Consider the following 23,215-nt stretch of genomic DNA (forward strand, 5'->3'; position numbering starts at 1 on the left):
GGCACATACTACTAAAAAAGTATATTATTATGAAAAATTTTTATTTACATGTAGCAGGGTTTTACATATGAGCTGTTTTATGCAATATATTTTTATTGAGACCCACGTTGTTCTGCGGGTATAGTTTTCCTTTCAGTTGAACCCACAGAAGCCACAGATGAGTGGTGAAATGTTAAAAATACAAAAGGTTCTCTGCACTGCCTTAGCCTAATAAGAATGCATCAATCCTCTTCCAGATTACCGCTATCCCACTTCAGAAAGGGTACATAAGACCTGAAACATGTTGTGTGTCTAAGTAGTCTTAAATAAACACAAAAAAAGGTATGTAAAGGCTCTGGTAGTTTGCTTCTTCTGTCGGGTTAAATAGTGTCTGTTCTCCCTCAGACTTGTAGTAGAATTCAACCAATAGCGTAGAGAAAACCAGCGCTCACTAGCACAAAGTTAGACAAAAAAAAGAAAAGAAAAGGTAAAAAATGATACCAATATAGTGCAGTATTTTGTAGGTAAACCTGCGGGTACTGCTGGTCGGGCAGGTGACCATTGCAGGTTACGGTCAGACTGGGAAGTACACTCCGAGGGTTATTTATTAAAGTCTAAATTTAGATCATATTTTATTTTAAAAAAAAACACTATCAAACTCCTTTGCCTGATTTTAGCTTACAGTATTTTTTAATAAAGTAACTCGGAAAAACTCGAAAAAATAGTTTGAAAACCCGAATTGCTCTAATTTTTTGGGCTTTTCCCTGAATTGCTTGAATTTTTAGTCCTTTTTTCCAGAATCACTCGAATATCCTTGAAACAATAAATATACTATAAGTGCACTGAGGGTGCAAGGCGTACAAGAAATAGTCTAGCTTTATCAGGAATGCACATAAAGAGCACTATGCCCCTGTAGTTTGTGTGATGTGAATGGCATGCAATGGTGGCATAATGTGTCATGAAGGTTCAAATACCTGCCCCAGAACAAATTGGGGGTCATTTATCAACACTGGGCAAATTTACCCATGGTCAGTACCCCATGGCAACCATTTCCATTGTTGCATTCACTGTTTTACTTGCAGCTGGCTTTAAAAAGCAAATTACTGGTTACTTTCTATGGGTAACTGCCCATGGGCAAATTTGCCCAGTGTTGATAAATGAGCTCTTGAGTCTTTAGTCTCATGCCTCCCTCACTGTTCTGACTTTCCAAAAAAAAATCTGTGGAAAACATACATTTATTACATGTATAAGGGCAGTATACAGTATAAGGGCTCCCATAGACGCAAAGATCCGATCGTACGAATCAACATACTTTCCCATCTCCCGACCCACCATTAACCATTCAGATCAAAGTCTTACCATTCCCATCAAATAAAGTAGTTAAAGAACAGATCAGCCAATGTTCTGCCCCTGACAGCAATCGTACGATAGTTATGTCTGACAAAGCTGGTGACAGTCTCCCACTGAAAATCATACGATCGGCAATACATGCAGAGATATTATCGGCAGGCAACAGAAATTTTCTAACCTGTCTGATCGACCAAACGACCGATCTCCACCGGACGAAAAATGCCGGGACTCTCCACACTCGGTCCGAAAATCGTACGAATCTACGATTCGTACAATTGGATCATTGCGTCTATGGCCAGCTTAAGGCTGATTAGTGATTAATACAGGCAATTACTACATGGCAGCACAGAAACCAGTGCAACTAGCATGAAAATGTAATAATTTAATCTGCCCTGTAACATCATCTTATATTACAGGCCAACTTCATTTTCGGCTTGATAGTTTGTGACGACCCTAAGCTTAGCTTCTCAACAGCAGCTCAGAGCTCACTGAGCATGTGAGTGTCACAGACACTTTCCAAGACGGTGAAACCCTGTGACAAGTTTGAAGTCCTGGATCTGCTATTGAGAAGCTGACACATAAGGCATTTTTAGCCACATTCATTTTTAGGGTTTAGTTCTCCTTTAAAGGATCTATTCAACAGGTCACTCATCATTGCTGTTGCAGTTACAGAAACAGATTTTTTCCTTCATGGATTTCTTATCTATTATAATTATATTTTATGTATATATTATATAGGGACATATTATGCAGCACCTTATAAAAACAATACATCATTCAAATCAGTGTGCCACATCTACCATTTAAGCTAGTGGCTCCAAAGGACAAGGTGCATCTCTGCAGCTACAAATGTTAATTTTGAACACAATATGACCATATGATTAAGGTAATCAGAAGAGTAAAGAAACAAGCAATCATAGTTCTTCTCCAATAAATCAGAATAACCCTGTTACAGAATTTGTATGCTTTATCAGATATAGACTACCTTGAATGACTTTTCAGATGTCTGTAAGAGCGTATGAAACAATTCCTGCAAGGAGCACAATTTCTTTTTCAGTTTCCTCTCTCTATGGAGAGCTTCCTGCACAAATAGAAACATAAAAATAAGCAATCACAAATAATGTACCCCCTTATTGTGAAATTGAGTATTTGAGATACATAACATAATAAACAATTTTCACCCTTTAGTAAACATGCCTCGAAGTGTTACCAGAAAGTCAGGGACACATCTAAGGGCAGTTACACAAGGGCAGTTCTCCCTGCATTGCCCTGGCGATAATTTTCACTTATTCCACTGCAGGGGAGCGCAGAACAAAACACAGTTGATTCATCCTTATGTTCCTGCAATCCAACTATGTTTGGTTCTTGAATGTGCCTGTGTCAGTAGAGGGCAATAGAGGCTGTGTTTTGTTTTGCAAATGTATGCTTCAAAGCAGCACTGATTGCATTTAAATTGCAGTCAGTGCAACCCCATCTAGCTGGATTTTCTAACATGTTAATGAAGATGTAAATACGTGAGAAAATAAGAAAGTATCTCACTTTATTGGTCAGATTTTACAATACAGCAGGTGGATCAGATTTTATAGCATCTTATAAAATAGTGCTGGCAGATCAGTATTAGGTCCGATAAAGTCTAACCAAAATCTTTTGTAGTTCTGTGCAAAAACAGATATTTTGCCTTGCCTAACAGATTGTTCAGATGCACTCTATAGATAACAACGAAGCTTATTACTAGACACGCATGTAGCATTATTATTAATAGGTCCAAGTCCAAGTTTTAATGGTGTGATCTGGCAATCCTATATTTGTGTTAAATTATAAGGTACTGAACCGGTAATCACAATCAAGTGATGCCAAAAAACTCTGTCCTTGTGCATAACTTGAGCAAGTCAGAGTGAACAATTTTCGCATAGCTGAATTTGGGGAAATAAAATATATAAATTACAAATGCTGCTGAATTAGCTTGATAAATAACATTGTTATATTTTATGCAAGTTAAGATTAGGTGTAAAGGCTCTCATACAGCAGAACGGGGCCCCCAGCATTCCACACAATTTTTTTAAAAAGACATCTGTTTCCCTTTACCTGAGGGTTGTTCCCTATCCACCCCAGCTTCGACAGAGAGATATCAATTGAGCCTTCCCACCACTCTATTTTCCCTGAAGCTTTACACGTAAACAAGAAAAACTTTGCAGATGGGCAGAAGGGGTGTCTGTCTAAACCCATTTAAAACGTATTTCATATAGGTTGTTGATGAAGGACCCTGTTCTTCAGAGGGCCGCTGTGTACTTCAGCTGCAGAAAGGAAACTGGGAAAGTGGTACTTGACGGAGCACCATTCTATTGGAGCCTTTACACTTTTTATGCACTGGGCTCTCTGCTAAATTGTATACCCCTTAAAGGAACAGTAATACAAAAAATTCAATCATTTAAGGGGAATATTTATTATGCTGTGAAAAAAGATGGCAGAAGCAAAAAATAACGGCGTCAAATTTTGATAAGCCATTAATTTTTCATGGCTTTTCACACAGTTTTTTCACCAAATTTCGTTTTACACACCATAATAAATATGCCCCTTAAAGTAATGAAAACATAATGTACTGTTGTGCTGAACTGGTAAAATTGGTATGTTTGCTTCAGAAGCTCTACTATAGTTTATATAAACAAGCTGCTGTGTAGCCATGGGGGCAGCCATTCAAAGCTGAAAAAGGCACAGGATGAACAGCAGATAACAGATAAGCTCTGTAGTATACACTGGGATTATTCAGAACTTCTGTTATCTACTGTGTATCCAGTAAATACATAATTTTTACCAGTGCAGGGCAACAGTACATGATATTGCCATTTCTTTAAAACACTTTGGGGCAGATTCACTAACTTCGAGTGAAGGATTCGAATGAAAAAAATTCGAATTTCGAAGTATTTTTTGGGTACTTCGACCATCGAATTGGTTAGATTCGTTCGAATTCGAACGAAATCGAACGATTCGAAGTAAAAATCGTTCGACTATTCGACCATTCGATAGTCGAAGTACTTTCCCTTTAAAAAAAACTTCGACCCCCTACTTCGGCAGATAAAACCTACTGAAGTCAATGTTAGCCTATGGGGAAGGTCCCCATAGGCTTGCTAACCTTTTTTTGATCGAAGGATTTTCCTTCGATCGTTGGATTAAAATCGTTCGAATCGTTCGATTCGAAGGATTTAATCGTTCGATCGAAGGAAAATCCTTCGATCGATCGATCGCAGGATTAGCGCTAAATCCTTCGACTTCGATATTCGAAGTCGAAGGATTTCAATTCGAGGGTCGAATTTCGAAGTATTTTTAACTTCGAAATTCGACCCTTAGTGAATCTGCCCCTTTAAATTTTTGCAGTTACTTTTCCTGTAATATGTGATTTCTAGAAACAAAAATAGATATTGCACGATATTATAGCTAAACTTTAACTATCATGCTTACCATAAGGTATTCAGAAAGTTCCAACAATTCCTGAAAAATAAGAAAACATTTCACAAGTTACATAAATACACCTATATTCAAACGTAAACTAACACACACAAGTTGATTTTTCCACAAACGGCCAAAAGGAAATTAGATTTCCTCCAGGATCCCATATTTAGAGGAGTTTTTTCAGTAACATGAAAAGCATCACCCCCTGACCAAGGAGAATATGTTTATCCTTTGTGAAAGATTTGGCTGAATACTGAACCGAACCCTAATTTGCATATGTAAATTAGGGGAAAGAGAATGGCACACAGTAAAACATTTTTTTATTTCCTAGCTTGTGTGACAAAAAGTCACATGATTTTTTGGATTCAGATTCAGGCAGGCACTTGGATTTGGCAGTCTGAATCATGCTGAAAAAGGCTGAATCCCAAACCGAATCCCGGATTCAGTGCATCCCTAGTGTTTATTAAATTAATAGTGGTAACTGGTACCTATTTATGAAATTGGAAAAATCTTGAAAATTCAGCCTGTTTCTGCTTCAACTGAAACATTTCAATGTGATAATTCTATAACAGAAATTCAACTACAATAATGTAAACAATAATTGACTCTTTTTTATTATACTACCGCTCTGTTAACCCATGCTGCTTTGAACCCCTTGCTTATTAAACCCTTCAGCATACACTTTAAGTGTGGCTAAGAATAAAAATAAGTAAAACTGACAGTTTCAGCCAGTGTTGGACTGGGACACAAGGGGCCCACCCAAAAACCTTAGACCAGGGGCCCACTCTAGGTACTATTATTCTTTCTCTCCTCGCTCTACCTCTTGTAGTCTTTTTTCTTTACATACTATGATCTATTATTCCATCTATTTAGCCTCTTTGTTCTCATAGAAATAGGGAATGGCCATGAAATAAGTGATTAGCAGCATGAGAGCCCACTGACACCTGGGCCCACTGGGAAATTCCTGGTATCCCGGTGGGCCAGTCCGACACTGGTTTCAGCTTTCCAAGCAAATATGGTTATTTATAGAGTTAGCGAAATCTGCTGTCAGCATTACAGTTTATAGAAAATATTAGTGATATATAAATACTGTATATGTTAAGGAAAGTAAATAATGATTCAGATAACACAGTATGCAGACTATCAAAAAGAGTATAATATACTCACCCCATTTAAAACTGCTGTAGCATGACTGTAAACGATAAGATGTAGAAACATTACTTAAGATAGTGGACTCATAGGCATAAATAATTTATTTGGGAAAAAATATATATATATACAGTATATTAATATACTATCAATAATAATGTATCTATCTCCCTCTATATATATATATTATTCTATATACTGAATAATATAGCTATGTGGTTACATTTTAGAACTACAGCACAATAGGCATATTACAAGCTGGTATTTACTGAAAAGATGAAACATCGAAACAAACACATATGCATGCACGCACACATACGCCCACATGCTGCCAACATACCACTCACAGTGCATTATTGCTAAATGAAGGCAGTGCTGCACTGAGAAGGAGGCCTAATGAGGAGCACAAAGAGCTTCAGCTAAATTTTCCTTTCTACACACATCTCAAGACTGAAATGCCACAAGTAATAGCAGGATGTGTTCTATTATAAATCTGCATTATTTCTCCACATAAAGTTAGCCGTGTATATAAAAAAAGAACACAGAGAACTCATTCTAACACTGATTTCAACAGACAAAAAATGCCCTTTAAAGGGGACCTTACCTATAACCTTAAGAAATAATTCCAAATCCTTTTGTTTTGTGTTAATTGAGTGAAATAAACTTTACTTACACTATAGAAGTTTTTTTTAAATCTTGTTTCCTTTGGAATTTGCAATAACAGCAAGCAGGCAGAATAACTGTAGAGACTTTTATTAAAGCCATCTTTGTATTATCCAAAAATAATATGTATGCGCCAGAATAGGGAACCTGATGCCCATGACAGTGTTCAGGGTATACAGTTAGGAAGGTGGGAGAATGTGCGGAGAGAAGGGATCTGAGAAGTGCAGAATGGAAAGTGAATGTATCTGAAGTATTTCTGAGGCATAGAGGTGGAAAAGGCAATATATGATTGACAGCTGTGGTTTAAAAATCAGTTTTAGCAGGTATAGACATTTTAATCAAAGAAAAACAATTTTGGGGATTTATTAAACAGTGATAGTTTTTTAATAAAACATTTTTTGCATTCTACACCACTTTTAAGTCATAAGCCAGTCTCACCTTTCCCACTCAAAATCTTTGTAATCCAGCAGAACTAAAACACTACTTTCCTGTACTGAATCATATTATTCTGTCACCAGTGTTGTCTTTTGCTTTTCATTTGTCCTTTTTTGTATAATGTACTAACATCTCTCGCACTGTCTTTAGATCCCTTCTGTTCTCCACTTTCACAACTGGTACTGATCAAATAATCAGTGTCTTTGCTTTTACAGACATCAATATGCAGATGTAAATGAATTATTTTGCCTCTCAAGTCTCTCCTACCTTCCACTTCTTCTTATTGAGTGCCTTGTACTAGAACTCACTTCCATTATATATATCTGTAAATCTATTATCTGTTTGCAGGGGGGGGGATATGCTCTGCAATCTTTTCCTTCTTTGTCGTCAAAGCAAACCAACTGTGCTGGACCCATTTTTTAGAACAACATCAAGTCTTCAAAAACTAGTGATAATGGCACAACCAGTATTTCTCAGGCAGAGAAGCATAAAAACGTGCAAGTACTAAACCGTGCAAGTTTAGTACTTGCACGTTAGTAATAAAATACTTACTCTGTTTGCTGGCTAGAGTTTCTTTTTATATAGATGCTTGTTAACTCCTCACTTGTCTGAACTCCTGTAACAGAAATATTAGATAATTTATTTTACAATACATTTGCAGTAAAACATATCTGAATTTTAGTTTTATTCACATCAGTGATAACAACCATGACTGGCCTGACAGAAGAAAGTCATTCATATTAAAATTGACATATGTCAAATAAGCAAGAGAAATAGTGTACTGTCTGGTAGCGTTTATTAAAGCGTCAACGAAACATACAATGATATGTATGCAATAGGAAAAAATAGCAATCCTAGGAGAGAATGACGTTTGCTTGAAAATAATGCAAAATGAGGATAGTCCTGCCTCTTGCATATGAAAAACAGCAGCAATCTTAGGATGCAAGGAAAATGTATGTTTTATTTTCATGTAACACCTTAAAAGCCCCCAACATTGCTTATCATACCCCCACTTCATATTTGGTATAATGTAAGAGCAACTACGAGAAGATTGCAGGTGCAGATCATTGGATTATTACACAGTATTACTCTGCTATGAGTGTGAGTCACCGAATCCAGGATTTGGTTCGGGATTCGGCCATGATTCTACCTTTGCAGCAGGATTTGGACGAATTCTTCTGCCCGGCTGAACTGAATCCTAATTTGCATATGCAAATTAGGGGCAGGGAGGAAAATTGCGTGACTTTTTGTCACAAAACAAGGAGAGTGACAGCATGGGATACTCAAAGCAACTCTCAAAAGATCTGAAAAATCTTAAGCTTTCCACACCTAGTGACCTACAGCAACCAATTAGATATTTGCTTTTTGGTAGTGGGTGATGCACATATTATAGTCAACTCCAAGAGGTCCTCTGCACTCAACCCATTATCTTGACTATATGTATTTTGTGGTCACACCCTCATTGCACCCCCGCCTAATGGTTTTAAAAAATAGTGGTGAGCACAACTTTCCCTTGTTTGATGCACATATTATATTCACTTTAAAACAGATTGACTTATAAGTTCAAAAATCCAATACATCACAATAGAACAAAGTGAGGGAGGGGATACTATCAGCCTAGGAGGACTTGGAAAAAGTTTGATTTGTATAAAAATATATTTATTTCTGTAAGCGCACTACAAAAATATTTATTTTATAAGTTTATGCACCTTTTTTTTAGTTAACCTCAACTGAATAAGCCAAAAAGTCACAAAGTGGTATATATTTTCCCTTTAAGCAAATAATTATTATTTTTTTCTCTGGAAAACCACATGTTCTAAGCAATCAATGTAACAGATCCCATACCTGTATCACATACGTTCCGATTGCTTTACCTTTTTCTTTCGTGGACATCTTATTCCTGTTGATTAGGTCATGCGTAGAATCCCATTGAGAACTGTTGTTTAGTGTACCCAGGTTCAAACTTTTACAATCTAATGGGTAAGTCTTAGAATGATTATGTTTTCTGGAAACCTGCAATATAGAAAGATTCAGTGCTACATTACAAAAATGCATTTAGGTTTATATTAAAATCAGTCAGACAATTGACGGAAACATACAATGTTATCCAGTTATATCCAGTTATTTCATGTATATAAAGCTGACATGAAAAAGATGCAGGAAATTAGGAAGAACAAAACTACTGCTGAAAGGCCCATTACAGTTTTTTTAAAGCCCTTTACTTACTACTGAGCTTAATATGCAGATATAAAAAAGTCTAAATAGAACCCTGTGCATGGAGAAGTGGGGAAAACGTATCAGACGAATAATTTAGATAATAAAAGTATTGGTGGACTAAATTGGTACAGCGGTGAGAACTTATAAAGGGCAATCTTCTGTACAAAGTATGCATCTTCCCAGGGTAGTATATACTGTAGATATCTAAGAGCAGGAATGAAGATGGTGGCACCACACTGAGCACAACAGTACACCATGCTGATAAGTTCTATAAATAAGAGGAGCAGTGGCGTAACTATAAGTGCAGCACGCCAAGTGGGCCCAATAAGAAACTGTGATCCCCCGTCTCCACCTGTTGAAAATTGTCTCAGAATATCACTCTCTACATCATACTTAAAGTTAACAACCCCTTTAATGGTAAGGGGTGTGGGAGGCTGGGACTTGGCTTCAAAGGATAACACCTGGCTTTTCTACATTTATATATCGTCTTATAAACCACAACACGACTTCCATGTGGTTTGCTACATGGAATCATTTATGGATCATATTCCATTATAAACAATTTTATGACAAGTAAGGCTAATATGCAGACAAAAAGCATCTATTCACTTGTAAACACTGCCCTTGAAAAACTTTGCTTACTTCACTGAAACTAATGGATTCAGAGCACTGCACTGACCCCATACATGCCAGTAATATCCCTCCAGAAAATGGATTCAAACAAAGCCTCATCCACCCTTGCACAAGAATACTACTGCAGTACAAACTTTCCTTCTCTCAAAGTCCATGCTGCACAACTTTCACAAAAAGTATTACAGATTGCTGTGTGTTCCTCAGTAGAATGCATTTACTTCTAGTCCTCTCCAAATGAGAAGAAAGACAGTTTCAAACAGTGGGGTCAGGTAGGGCTCCTCTGAATTGAAGGTGATTGCATCAATCGCTTACCCTGAGGTAGAATTTCTTGGCTGCATTTTTTGTATTGTTAATTTTTCTGCTTAAGGACCAAGAAACTGAACCAATTAAGTTTTTCAAGTAATTGTAAGTAATTGTATAAAAAACTAGATAAATCATAATGACTCAAATATCATTAACATTTACCTTATTTGCTGATATGCCATTATCAGTAGTTATGGACTGTAAATGTATACTTTGCTTCAATGAAGAATATTTAATATATTTTTGGAACTTCGGGGGAGACCACATTCGCCTGCTTTCCAAACCCTCGGCCCACAGATGTCTTCTCTTAAAGAACTCCTGCTGACGTGGAGACTGTCCCTGGTTTTCTTGGTCTCTTCCCCAGCTGGAAATATCCTGCCGACAGGAAGTGACGTTGTATCGACTTCGCAGGATTTCATGACATTCCAGCCTCCTCTCTAGTTTGTCCTCAAACCTTTCCTGTTTTTGAGATGTAGTGGATTTTGAAGTCTCCATGACCATGGGTACCACCTTTACAGATCATTAGTATAGTCTTATACCATTCGCACAGTAAGCATCGATCTTCTTATATGTCCTTACTAAAAAGATGGAGAACAATTCATAAAAGAAGTATCTTTTGAGAACCTGCTCTAAATAAAAAAGTTCCATATGCAGGATGTGAAAGTGCTGCATCCCACAAATAATTCACTCTTTTTGGGTATTATGTAATGTCCCACAATCATTGGAATTACAGTATGCAATAGAAAGTACACAACATATGCAGTCACTAAAAATGTGAAATATTTTAGTCAGTGGCCGATTTAAAAGGGAAATCCATGCAGTCGCTCAAGTCCCTTAATTTCATGGGGACCTAGGGACAGGGCTCGGTGGATCAGGTTGCATCAGGGATGGGGCTGGGGTGGATCCGGAGTACAGCCTAGGGTAATTATTACTACAGATGAGGTAAGTGCTGACAACTTTTTAGTTTTGCATTCTTAGGGTGATGACACGGTAAGATTTGTCACCCGCCATTAAATCTGCATTGCTGTGGGTGACATATCTTACCATCTGCCCTCACCCTTAGGAATGAAGCTATAAGCTACCTGAATACAACCATATAAATGATGAAAAAAGGGTTGTCATGGATTCATGTTAACTTAATTTCAATCCAGTACATGGTACAGGAGCTGAAATCCAGAATGCTTAGTACTTGGGGTTTTACTGATAAGGGATTGTTTTGCCACCAATAAGGATTCCTTAAAGGAGAAGGAAAGGTTAAAACTAAGTAAGCTAATCAGAAAGGTCCTCCTAAATATACCAGTAGTGCTGCTCTGAGTCCTCTATCAAAAGAAACACTGCATTTCTTTCCTTCTATTGTGTACACATGGGCTTCTGTATCAGACTGTTTTCATCTTAAACCTCCTTGCCTCGGGCGTGAGCATGCTCAGTTTGCTCCTCCCCCCCTTCTCTGCTATAATCTGAGCCCAGACCTATAAGTGATCAGGGAGAGACTCAGGCAGGAAGTGATGTCACACCAAGCTAATACTGCAGCTGCTATCCTAAACAAACAGAGAGCTTCTAGAGCTTTTCACTCAGGTAATGGTAAAACATTATACAAAATAAATATAGCATTCTAGCTTGCAGTATTGCAGCTAATCTATTGGCAATAGAATGCCTCAGTAGCTTTCCTTCTCCTTTAAGCTTAGTTAGGATCAAGTACAAAGTAATGTTTTAAAAGGAAAAGGAATTGGAATTATTTGCTGAAAATTGACCCTATGGGAACTAGCCATCCTGTTGTTCGATGCTTTCTGGATAATGGGTTCTTGGATAAGACATCTAAACTTGGCTTTGACATCTAAAATCTGCTATACTAGTGTAGCGCTATAGTAAAATGAGTGCACCTTTCTCTGACTATGAGCTCCACTCCCAATATTGTGCTCCGGATGAGACCTTAAAATCTTAGGGAATAAGCCCTTGCAACAGTGTGGAGGCAGGGTGTAGTGCAACTGTAACTGTATTAAGGGTGCAAATAATTGGGCGCCAGTGGTTCTTATAACTTAACCATTGAACAGATTTATTGAACATACAATCCTCAGTGGAGTGTACATACAGGATAGCATGCAGGATCATACAGTGGATAGGCAATACTCACAGAACCTTTGGTCAATATAAGTCCCCTCGTGAACGAGGACAATGTATGCAGCCTTGAGGAGGTACACCCAGCTTTCGGCTTTTTCCCTAAGTGGAACCTGAGGAGAAACTATCATTCCTAGGTTTGTACACTTAGTCCCTACTTCTGGGCAATAAGTACCCGGGATCTTAATCCCACTCACAATCCTCGGAGGAGCCTCAAGCTGCTCAGCTAAATATCCTGTCTATCTGGCACTCCTAGAGTGACCTATGAAGGTGAGTAGCTTATCCTTACTAGACTTGACCTGTCTAGGTTCCACTCGAGCTCTGCCTGCCTGCTCAGGCTAGAGCCAGCACAAGATGGACACTGAAAATATGGCTTCAAAGGCTTTTATACTTTGCCACAATGCCATCTACTGGTCACTGTGAGAAACAACAAGGGGCATAATAGGAAACAGTTCCCCCTCCTAACTGTATTTTAGGACCCAGTTCGGTGGCTATAACACTAGGGAACTGCCTGCTAAATAATACTGGTTAACTAATTTACCAGTCCCCTACACTAGCTTAGGGGATGGGTTTAAATTTGCCCCTAAATTTATTTTATATCAAGTTTTAGGTTTATGGCAGATAATAAAGCAGCAATATATTCCTTTAGCATAAGATTATTTAAAAATAAGAAATTAATTCTTAAATCTATGTTTTTTTTATATCTAGAGCTAAACAAGTTAAACAAAAAACTATTCCATATTTCTAACTTCCTGGTTCTTCTGACGTAGCTAATTAGATTGCAAAAGAAACAATGGACTTCTGCATAAGGCTAGGGCCACACAGGCCAAAATCAGTTTGATACAATCTGCAGGCTGATGTCAACCCCTCACCATGAGCAGTATCCTCTTCTTTTTTCGCGTCCGAGTGTTTTGATCATCATTACTTGTATCTGTAGTCAAGATGCCTGCAACAATGTGCACAATACAAGCCACAATACTTCTCACTAATTTCAATTAAAAGTGATCTGTATCCCCCGGGGGGGAAAGTTACATTTTTGCTAAATTTTTTCGAATTGAACGGGAGATTTTGCTGAATTTGTTTAGCTTTTTTTTCATAAACTGAAAATTTTTGAAAAAAGACAAGATTTTTTCCCCAGGTTTGTCATTATGTAAAGGGTCAGTAACAAGCACCTGATAATAAAGTGACTGTATACCATTATCTGGGCTATATGCTGTTGCCACCTAGATTTCTAAAATTGAAACATGAAGACACAATTTCTCTGTTCATTTCTTGGTGCATAAGTCCCGCCATGTTAAGCCTTTCTGGGTACCTTCCAAGGTAGCATGTTCAATTCAGGTACACATGACTGAAAGTGATGTCACAATCAGGTTGCTGTTGTGATTCACTATGAACTGCAAACAAGTCACGTGGGCAAAGTGAGTGGTCACAGTGTGTGTAGTGTCTAATAACCCTATTTTGGCATCCTCTATACGGGTATTAGACACATACTGTATTGAAAGTCCATTTAGATCAAGTGAAACAATGGAGTCACAATACAATAATTTTTACTGGCAAGGCGTACAATAAAAATGGTTGCAGAAACATTCTCACTTTCTGTTACTGTGCCTTAAAATCTTTTGAAAACCAGCTCTCATCTGGTTAGATCCTACAGAGATATTGCATTTTTGTTCAGTTTCACAAAACCAAGTACTATATGATTTTTATTGCTTTGATTTCTCCATATTTGATTACTCCATTTTGATTGTGGCCTGGCTTTTCTGCTTCATCTCCAGTTTCTTTCTGCTCTGACCCAGCTTGTTGGGGATGTTGACTGAAAATCCAATTTTTCATGTTAATGTGGTAAACAGCCGATCTGGAAAAGTGTGTTCACATTCTTGCACTTGTACTTGCAGTATTATTTTTCAGAATTTCAGCGAAATTGCTGGCCAAATCCTGTCTCCCATAACATGAATATGATGCAATGCAGCGTCTGTTTTGTGAAGTCTAGCATGTTTTCCACCCTGTGTGTTTAAATGGTGTCACCAATGTCTTAAGGCATCAATAACAGCATTATCGTCTGATTCATTTGTTGCAAGACAGTTGCCTGGAAGCCTGGATTACTGCCAGGTCCAGGCTGACTGTAATTCAAGTGTTCCTTCGTGGTATGGGTTTGTATGTAATTCTTCAGAACCCAGTCATCAATAAGAATTTAGTAACCATACGGATAAAGAAATACAATTGTAATTATATTTTATATTTTTGTGAATTGTATTCTAATAATGCACTTTGTTACTTTTTATTCCAATGACCCCTTGTTTGTTACTACTAATTTATTGTTTTGTTGTACAGTGCTTTGCCCTCAAGGAGCGCTTTACAAATAAAAATATACATACATACATACATACAATTCAGTTTATTTTATATAATTTAATTGTTGAAAAAGAGAATATGGATTCTCAGATTTATTTTCCTTAAAATATTGTTTGTTGTAAACTATTTTAATAAATGTAATGTACTGCATCATATACATAAATTCAGGCTAGGAGGCATAGAATTAAGCCTAAACATCTCAGCAGCTATGATGCTTAAAATAGTATTAAATGTATCCATTGACTTACACATGAGAGGAAGGAAAATTAAATTTGTAGTTGGTAAAGCCACTGCAACCTATTGATATTCTGCCATACAGGTCTATGATACTTTACTCTTAGGAGACCTCCACCTTCACCTAATATCTCCTCTCTGGTATTTGAGCACCTAAACAACACACTTGTTACTTCTGGGCAGACTGTTGATTGATATAAGCCAATTGAATAGGCATACACTGCTTTTATTTAATGTTTTTCATGGCCACAGTATAATGCAGTATGTGCAGACAACCACAACTAATTGTTTCTACTCAATTTCTTCACTCCTAATTAAAAGTATGATAAATGTGCTAGGTACTTTATACAGACTAACACACACACTTTACATGGTACCTGTTGAGATTAATTCAGCAGCTGAGCAGAATTAGGGTACTTTTGGGAAGAGAGAAAAATATTGCTAAAGGTGTGTCATGTGAAAGTCAGATAATGTAGGAGTACAAATTGAAGGGATGCTGAGCAAGAGGCCATTGTTAAAAGTATCATCTAGTCTCCATATATTTTTCAAGCACATCTAGTTACTAGTCCACAGGTTTTAACAAGGTTGCCAGAGAACATTAAATGGTTGCTTGTCTATATGGAAGCTAAATAAACCAAAACACTGATGACCAAACAGTACCAGTATAATCATAGCTTTACATATGGGGCCTTTAAGCAAGTGTTCACACTATGGTAATTGCACCATTAATAAAAGGTCAAAAAAGAAAACGAGTACAGGTATGGGATCCATTATCCAGAATGCTCGGGACCTAGGTATTTCTGGATCTTTCCATAATTTGGATCTTCCTACCTAAAGAAAATTGTGTAAACATTAAATAAACCCAGTAGGCTGGTTTTGCTTCCAATAAGGATTAATTATATCTTAGTTCAAATCAAGTACAAGGTATTGTTTTATTACTACATTGAAAAATTAACAAATATGGATTATTTGATTACAATGGAGTCTATGGGAGATGGTTTTTCCCTAATTCTGAGCTTTCTGGATAAAGGGTTTCCAGATAACGGATCCCATACCTGTACATGCATCAGCACATATATTGTTTCACAGCAAACCAAAAACAGGATGTTTCAACTCTTCTACAAAGTTCAATATTGCCATCGGTATGAGGCAAAACTGTTCAAGCTCAACAATTTGCATGCAAACTGGCTGGGTATGACAATGAGTAGGCAACATATTATAACAGTTAACTGAAAAACAATTACAGTTCTTTAAAATAAGAAGCCTTTGAAATTCCCTGCCGAGTTGCAATACCCTTAAATGCCTTAATCCAAAATTTTTGGAAACAGTTGATTACTGAATAAACACTGTTTACAAGAAACGCTTAAACCTGTTATTTAAGTGAAAGTTTACAAATAACATGAAATACTCACCACTCAGGCAGAAAGACAAATGAGAGATGATGAAGAAGTGGCATGGGTTCCAAAGATAACTTTAAAGGTCTCCAAGAGTCTCCTTATCTGTTCCCTGCAGACCTCAAAGGAATCTAAATAGTTATTAACATGAGTTGGCACATTTGAAAGCATTATGCTAAATGACAGTAATTCAAATTAAAATACATGAGAGCTGGAAAGACAGATATATCACTTTAACTCCTTTCTGCACTGCTGAATAATTACAGCTGTACATGCATGGGTGATCATTCCAATTTGGCCCAGCATGTGGGTGGCCTAATCAGGCTTAGATATGCTCATTTAGTGACCTCTCAAAGCGAGAGGATATTGCAGTATATGGTCAGCTTAAAGGGGTGGTTCATCTTTTAGTACATTTAGGGGCCCATTAATTTAGCTCGAGTGAAGGAATAGAATAAAAAAAACTTTGAATTTCTAATGATTTTTTTGGATACTTCGACCATCGAATGGGCTACTTCGACTTCGAATCAAACGATTCGAACTAAAAATCGTTTGACTATTCGACCATTCGATAGTCGAAGTACTGTCTCTTTAAAAAAAACTTTGACCCCTAGTTCGCCACCTAAAACCTACCGAAGTCAATGTTAGCCTATGGGGAAGGTCCCCATAGGCCTTCTAAGTATTTTTTGGTCGAAGAAAAATCGTTAGATCGATGGATTCAAATCCTTCGTACGGAACGATTCGAACGATTTTTTGTTCGATCAAACTATTTGCGCTAAATCCTTCGACTTTGATGTCGAAGGATTTACATTCGACAGTCGAATATTGAGGGTTCAATATTTATTTTTTATAGTTTTTTATTTATTTGCTTTGTTCTTCTGACATTTTCCAGCCTACATATAGGGGGTCACTGACCCCATCTAAAAACAAATGGCCTGCAAGGCTACAGATGTATTGTTATTGCTACTTTTTATTACTTATCTTTCTATTCAGGCCTCTCCTATTCAGTTTCTTATACAAATCAATGCATGGTTGCTAGGTTAACTAGCAACCAGCTTGCTGAAACTGCAGACTCACTACATCACACTAAAAATTAACTAAAGCTGAATAACCCCTTTCACAGGATTTGTATAAGAGACCAAACAACACACAATTTACAAGGATATTTTGAATTCTTTCATAACTGTCAATAATTTAAAGAGTATTTTATTTTTTTTAAAACCCCAGCCTAGTAAGGGCTAAGAGTGTCTTCTCTCTGGATTAACATTTTGACTTTTTGTTTTCACAAAGCTAGCCAGCATTATACCTACACACACATTATTCTGCGCTAATGCAGCCATCTTTATTAGGCAATACCTTTGGCATGTACTTTTAGCAAGGCAAGTCAGTCCATCAGATAAAATAGCATCTTGCTAATCTGTGCATAACTAAAGCAGTGCCTTACATTCAAGAGAAATAAAAATGTTCATGTGGACTGACAGTGTACAAACTGATTATTAATCAACTTTACTTTGCGTCCTTTACTTTGGTTTCCAACAACCTACTTTTTAGGTGGTAGGCAAAGGGGGTTAACATAATGACAAGAGTGTAGAATTTATGTTTAAGCATTCTGTTAGCTAGGGGAAAACTGCATTATTACCAGAGTGGTGTGGTGGTTTAGAAGTCCAAGGGTTAAAAGATAAGAGTCATCCAAATAGAAGGCATGATAGTACAGTACTTACATTGTGGGGAAGAGTAGGCAAAGGTGGGCTTAAAGCAGAAACAAAGAAGTAAAAGAAGGACAGGAGCGAGAGGGGCTGAGGTTCAAATATATAGATTTATTAATATTATAAAACTAGGAAATATTATAGATATTTATAGCTATACAAATTTAAAGAACAGTGAGAAGGCATAGGAGTATTAGAAACTGAGAAATGATTGTGGAGAGTGAAAATATCAATATAGATATGAGAACTGAATAGAGTTAAAACATTCATTGACACAGTGATACAAGGAAGTGAAAGGGTCAATCTGCTTTGTGGCTAATGCCCTGGAAAATGGTTGTAGGCAAACTAACACCCAACTTCCACCTATAAGATTAAATAATGTGAAAATAAGTATTTACACAGCTAGTTATACACAAGTTCATTTATACTCTCTATCACACACACAAAACACACACTTTGTCAGATGCCCACCTGCTCTGATTTTCTTCTTCCTCACACAGAGGAGGAGCAGGAAGTTTACTGAGGAAAGGGGCGGAGCTAAGACAAAACTGCATGAGACTAGGTAGCAAACTTAGCTGAATAGCTTTGGGCTGGTACATTTTTGAAGGGGTGCTAAACCCAGGATTTAAGCCTTGCTTAAACTTGGGGCAACTCTTTATTGAAATCTTAAGAAATGTGGTCATATAACAAAGAACAAAATAAAATTATATATATATATATATATATATATATATATATATATATATATATATATATATATATATATATATATATATTGAAAAGACCCGCACTCCAGTATTGTAATCACTTCAAATTGCTTTTATTGCATATATATAGCCGAAGTTTGGGCCTTTTTTTTGGAATTTGAAGTTTGAAGTGATTACAATACTGGAGTGCAAGTCTTTTCAACAAATTTATATGCAATACATTTGACCCTGCACACGCATTAATTAAAGATTGGAGTGCAGCTACTTACTATATAGATAGATAGATAGATAGATAGATAGATAGATAGATAGATAGATAATACACAAAGGCCATGAATATCTTGTAAATGATATCCTTATGAGTACTGATGTCAGTTATAAACGATGAGTAGTGATGTCATTTCTGTCGCATGACTCACTGAAACTTGTGTATTATATTAAATAATATACCCCCTGTTGCAAAATACGAGGCTATTAGAAGTTACCTCAGAGTTCCATGACCTGTATAAAAATATATGTTTTTATATGTTCATGAAACTCCTCAGTAACTTATAATATCCTTATAATTTACAAGAGGGGGTACTTTATTCACTATATATATATATATATATATATATATATATATATATATATATATATATCAAGAGAATGTCATTTATTTTAAGTACAACACCGGGGAGGGGCAAGTGCAACCCCCTTGCCCCTATTTTTGGATGCCCATGTGTACGCTAGTTCAGAAGGTAAAAGAGTGGATTTAAAGTACAGTATGGAAGATCTCACACATGAAAAATTAAATCCTTTTTGGGGCCAAGTATCTTCCATCTACAGGTAGAGCGAAAAATTGAGGCACTTCTTATCCTCTGCAAAGCTGTTATGGTTTTATCACATATTTAATACAGGGTTCTAAACCTGCTTACCTCTCTTATATTCCTTTATAACATGTAACTCTGTCCTGCTGTGCAGGGGGGAGGTCTGCAAAATGTCAGATAAACATATCTGTGCATGTTCTTGAAAGGCTGTAGTTGTCACGGCCGGCACCCAATACCAGAACAAGTGCCAAGTACCCTGGTCTTGGCTCGGCTACACCAGTAGTGTGACCACCGTTGGGCTTCGGGAGGAGCCCTCAGCTTACTTGGGTGCCACCTGGACTTAACGAGGGTTACAAGGCGAGATGTTCTGGCTAGCAAAGGGGCACGGCTGTTAGCAGAGTCTTTTTGGGTCGAAGGTCACGGTACAAAGGATTAGGCAGAATCGTAGTCAGGCGGATAGCAAGGATCGTCAAACAGGCAAAGGGTCAAAACCGGGGATCAAACAAGTGGTTAAACAGAAGCATTGTTGAAAGCAGGCAAAGGTCAGGATCCAGAAGTAAGAATAGTCAAAATAGCCAGGCCGGGGCCAAAACAGGTTCAGAAGATAACAGACAGATTAGCACAAGGCTCAGGAGCACCAGGAAATTCAATCCTATCACGGGCAATGACAAACAGTGAGAATGCCCCTTTAATACTTTTAAATTTGGCGCCATTGCGCGCTGACGTCATTACGCCAGCGTGCATGCACCTTTAAACCCGGAAGTGTGGATGCACGCGCGCACTAAGGAAGAGCCGGCGCAAGAAGAGGAGCGGCGGGCGTCCCCGCCGAGGGGGCGGCAGGCGTCCCTGCCGTCCCCCCACTAGACTACCAGGGTGAGACTTTGTTACAGTAGTCATATACAGACCTAATTCCTAGACATGTTACAGAATGTATATACAAGCTTACACCTCAAATATCCCTAATTACTAACAAAGTAAAAAATATGAGTTTTTTTTACTGTCCTGTTTTGAGTGGGACAGCCCCTCTTTTGACAGCTCAACCTCCAGTCATGCATTTGTACTGGAAAATCCCTATTTCCCTGCACTGAACTGCCAAAAAAGATACAATGTTTCTAACTTAATTGGCTCTTGGCAGAGAGCCCAGAATAAATAATTAAGATACAGATACCTTGGCAGAGATTAGACTCACAGTTTAAAGGGCCGTTCACCTTCATGAGTAAAATTGTAATAAAACATAAAAACTACATAAATGTGCTCAAACTCTCATAACCCGGCAAATTTTGTAAAATGGGCATGGTGATTAGGGGGTGTGGGTGCAAAATTATGAGCACCAAGTCAATGAGATGTATAAGCACCAAGTTTCTAGCCTCTAAACATTTCTTCTTTGGACATCTGAATTGCTACATATGAGCAGGTGCTACCATAGAGCTACCCAGGTTCCCAAAGCAGATGGTGTTGAAGTGGTGCAGTTTTATTGCTTTGATTAAGAACAACACTCACACCAAGAATTGCATGGCTCATACTAATATGTAAACTTGCATTGGTACAAAAATCAATACTACATGAATGAAAACGTTGCTTATTTGCTTCTGTCTTTGCTTCTGAAGTTAGATTGTAAGTTCCATGAAACAGGAACAATTTAGACAATTTGTATGCAGCTCTATTAAAATCTGTACTAAATATAAGCACTATAATAAATGTATAATAATAACAAATGAAATTGAATGTTTCATTTTAAGAAAAAAAATCCTCTGTATCTTTTCTGTTCACAAGATATATTTTCCTTTAAAGAAACCGGAAATGGCGGTTTGACTCGATTGCCCTAGTGGCTAGTTCACCTGCTACCTCACTTTTTACAACACAACATAAATTAGTACAAGTACTACTGGTCAAACCAGATTCAGAGCTACAAGCCTTAAATTAGCCACTGTACATCACAATACAAATATATATATTTCAGAGGTGAAATACTTTCCATAGACAGCTGTGTTGTTACCTGTAATGTTCAAATTTCATTTACCTGAAAAATTCAAGTTTGAGTTAAAAGCATGTTTCCAACAGGTTTCTTGTACAGCTCTGCATGAAGGAATTTAGTGGTGACACATTTTAACATCCCTCGTTACTTTGTCGTGTGCGTTTTTTTTTTACCCTTTTTTAAAACAGGAAATGAAGAAAGCCACAGTACTCAGCCTTTCCGCCTCCTCACACTTGTTCTGTGCCTCTCTGAGTCGTCTGATACAGGGACAGTGGCATGTTTTAGTGGGTTTAACCCTTCAGGCAAAAACAATGCAACCGAGAATGCAAAATGTACTGATGCCCTCTTACTTTTGTAAATGTATGTTTTTGAGAAATATTTACTGGAATGATATTTAAATAGATATTTTGTTTCTAACCTTACACATGACCAAAGGCTGAACAGCAAGAGCACCCTGTGCTAGAAAGCATAATCCTTTGCATGGTGCAAAATCCTGAATATTCCATCTGCCATAAGGCAGACAGGAATTAGAGAGCCCCCAGTGGCATAGTCAATTCCCACCAACCAAATTTACATGTATGAAGGGGGAGCTCTCTGTGACTCCCCCTCATAAATACAGAATTAGCACAGCCAGGGCTCTATTCATGGGGATGGCTGTGCTGTTTTGGAGCACAAAATGCAAAAGTTCAAACTGCATTCCTAGTAAATGACTCCTTTTTTTTATAAATGATGTTTATCTATACATAATTTTCAAAGTAATTATCATTCAAAGGAGAAAAGCTCACATCAAGGAGCTAAGGTGTGACAATTTACATACCTTGACAGGATAATAATTTTAAGACACATGTTACCTACATTTTTTTCGTTTTAAAAAAACAGTACAGTAAAAGCCAAAAAAATGTAAATAAAAGCACTGATAAGACTTAAACTGGCCATAGACGCAAAGGTAATGTCAGATGAAAATTAGTTTCGTACACTTTTTGGACCGTGTGGGGAGGGTCCAGAAATTTTTCGTGTCATGGTGATCGGTCATTTAGACAATCGAACAGGTTAGATGATTTCTGATGGCTAACGGTAATATCTCTGCATGTATTACCTTACCTATCTGACAATATGAATAATTGACTGTAACTGCTATTTCGTACGATTGCTGTCGTGCCCAGAAAATTGTCTGATTTGTTCTTTTACTACTTCATTTAATCGAATGGTTAGTTGCAGGTCGGAAGATTGCTACATACAATCGTTGGATATGAGGCAAAGATCTGCATGTCTATGGCCAGCCTTAGGCTGAATTCAACTGTTTTATTGCCAGTGTTTCCAGTATCTTGGGCAGGCAACAAAATGCTCAGAATCCCCATTAATACCAATGGTATGCACCCTCAGGTCAGGTGATTATAAATGTAAATGTATTTTCAAGAAATAATTGACTGACCCTAAGGTGTGCACCTGCAGTTGCTGACGATTCGAATAAGAATGAATGGGAGGGCAATTCCCAGCATTTTGTCCACTGCCTGCCACTGGAAAACACTTGCTCAACAAAATGTGCAGAATTGCCCTGTGCACCATTATCTTAGAATCTAGACTGAAGAGGAGATATTGCATAAAACTGAATAATATGAACAGGAGAGATCTGTACAACTTAAATAAACAATTTTCTATTACAGTCTAGTATAGTGCTGTCCATCATTTAGGGTACAGAGGGCCGGAATTTTTCTGGCCTACATGGTGGAGGGCCGATAATGAAAGCCAG

At 37.5% G+C, this 23,215-nt stretch overlaps 1 protein-coding gene across 2 annotated transcripts in view; it reads right to left on the minus strand.

Annotated features, from left to right (window-relative positions):
• traf3ip3.S (TRAF3 interacting protein 2 S homeolog) overlaps positions 1-21,685 on the minus strand; it is a 35,041-nt gene extending 13,356 nt beyond the window's left edge. Inside the window, exons 1-8 of one of the 2 annotated variants that reach the window (XM_018249145.2) lie at positions 21,511-21,662; positions 16,290-16,402; positions 10,339-10,754; positions 8,898-9,036; positions 7,576-7,639; positions 5,944-5,968; positions 4,786-4,815; positions 2,315-2,410 (exon numbers count right to left, since the gene is read on the minus strand). In XM_018249145.2, coding sequence (XP_018104634.1) covers positions 2,315-2,410; positions 4,786-4,815; positions 5,944-5,968; positions 7,576-7,639; positions 8,898-9,036; positions 10,339-10,677 — 693 coding nt within the window. In that variant the 5' untranslated portion in view covers positions 10,678-10,754; positions 16,290-16,402; positions 21,511-21,662. Of the gene's footprint in view, positions 1-2,314; positions 2,411-4,785; positions 4,816-5,943; positions 5,969-7,575; positions 7,640-8,897; positions 9,037-10,338; positions 10,755-16,289; positions 16,403-21,510 lie in introns of both variants that reach the window. The other variant, XM_041583706.1, reaches the window with a different exon arrangement.
• Positions 21,686-23,215: the final 1,530 nt, after the last annotated feature.

Source organism: Xenopus laevis, chromosome 2S (genome assembly GCF_017654675.1).
Source record: "Xenopus laevis strain J_2021 chromosome 2S, Xenopus_laevis_v10.1, whole genome shotgun sequence".
NCBI lineage: Eukaryota > Metazoa > Chordata > Amphibia > Anura > Pipidae > Xenopus > Xenopus laevis.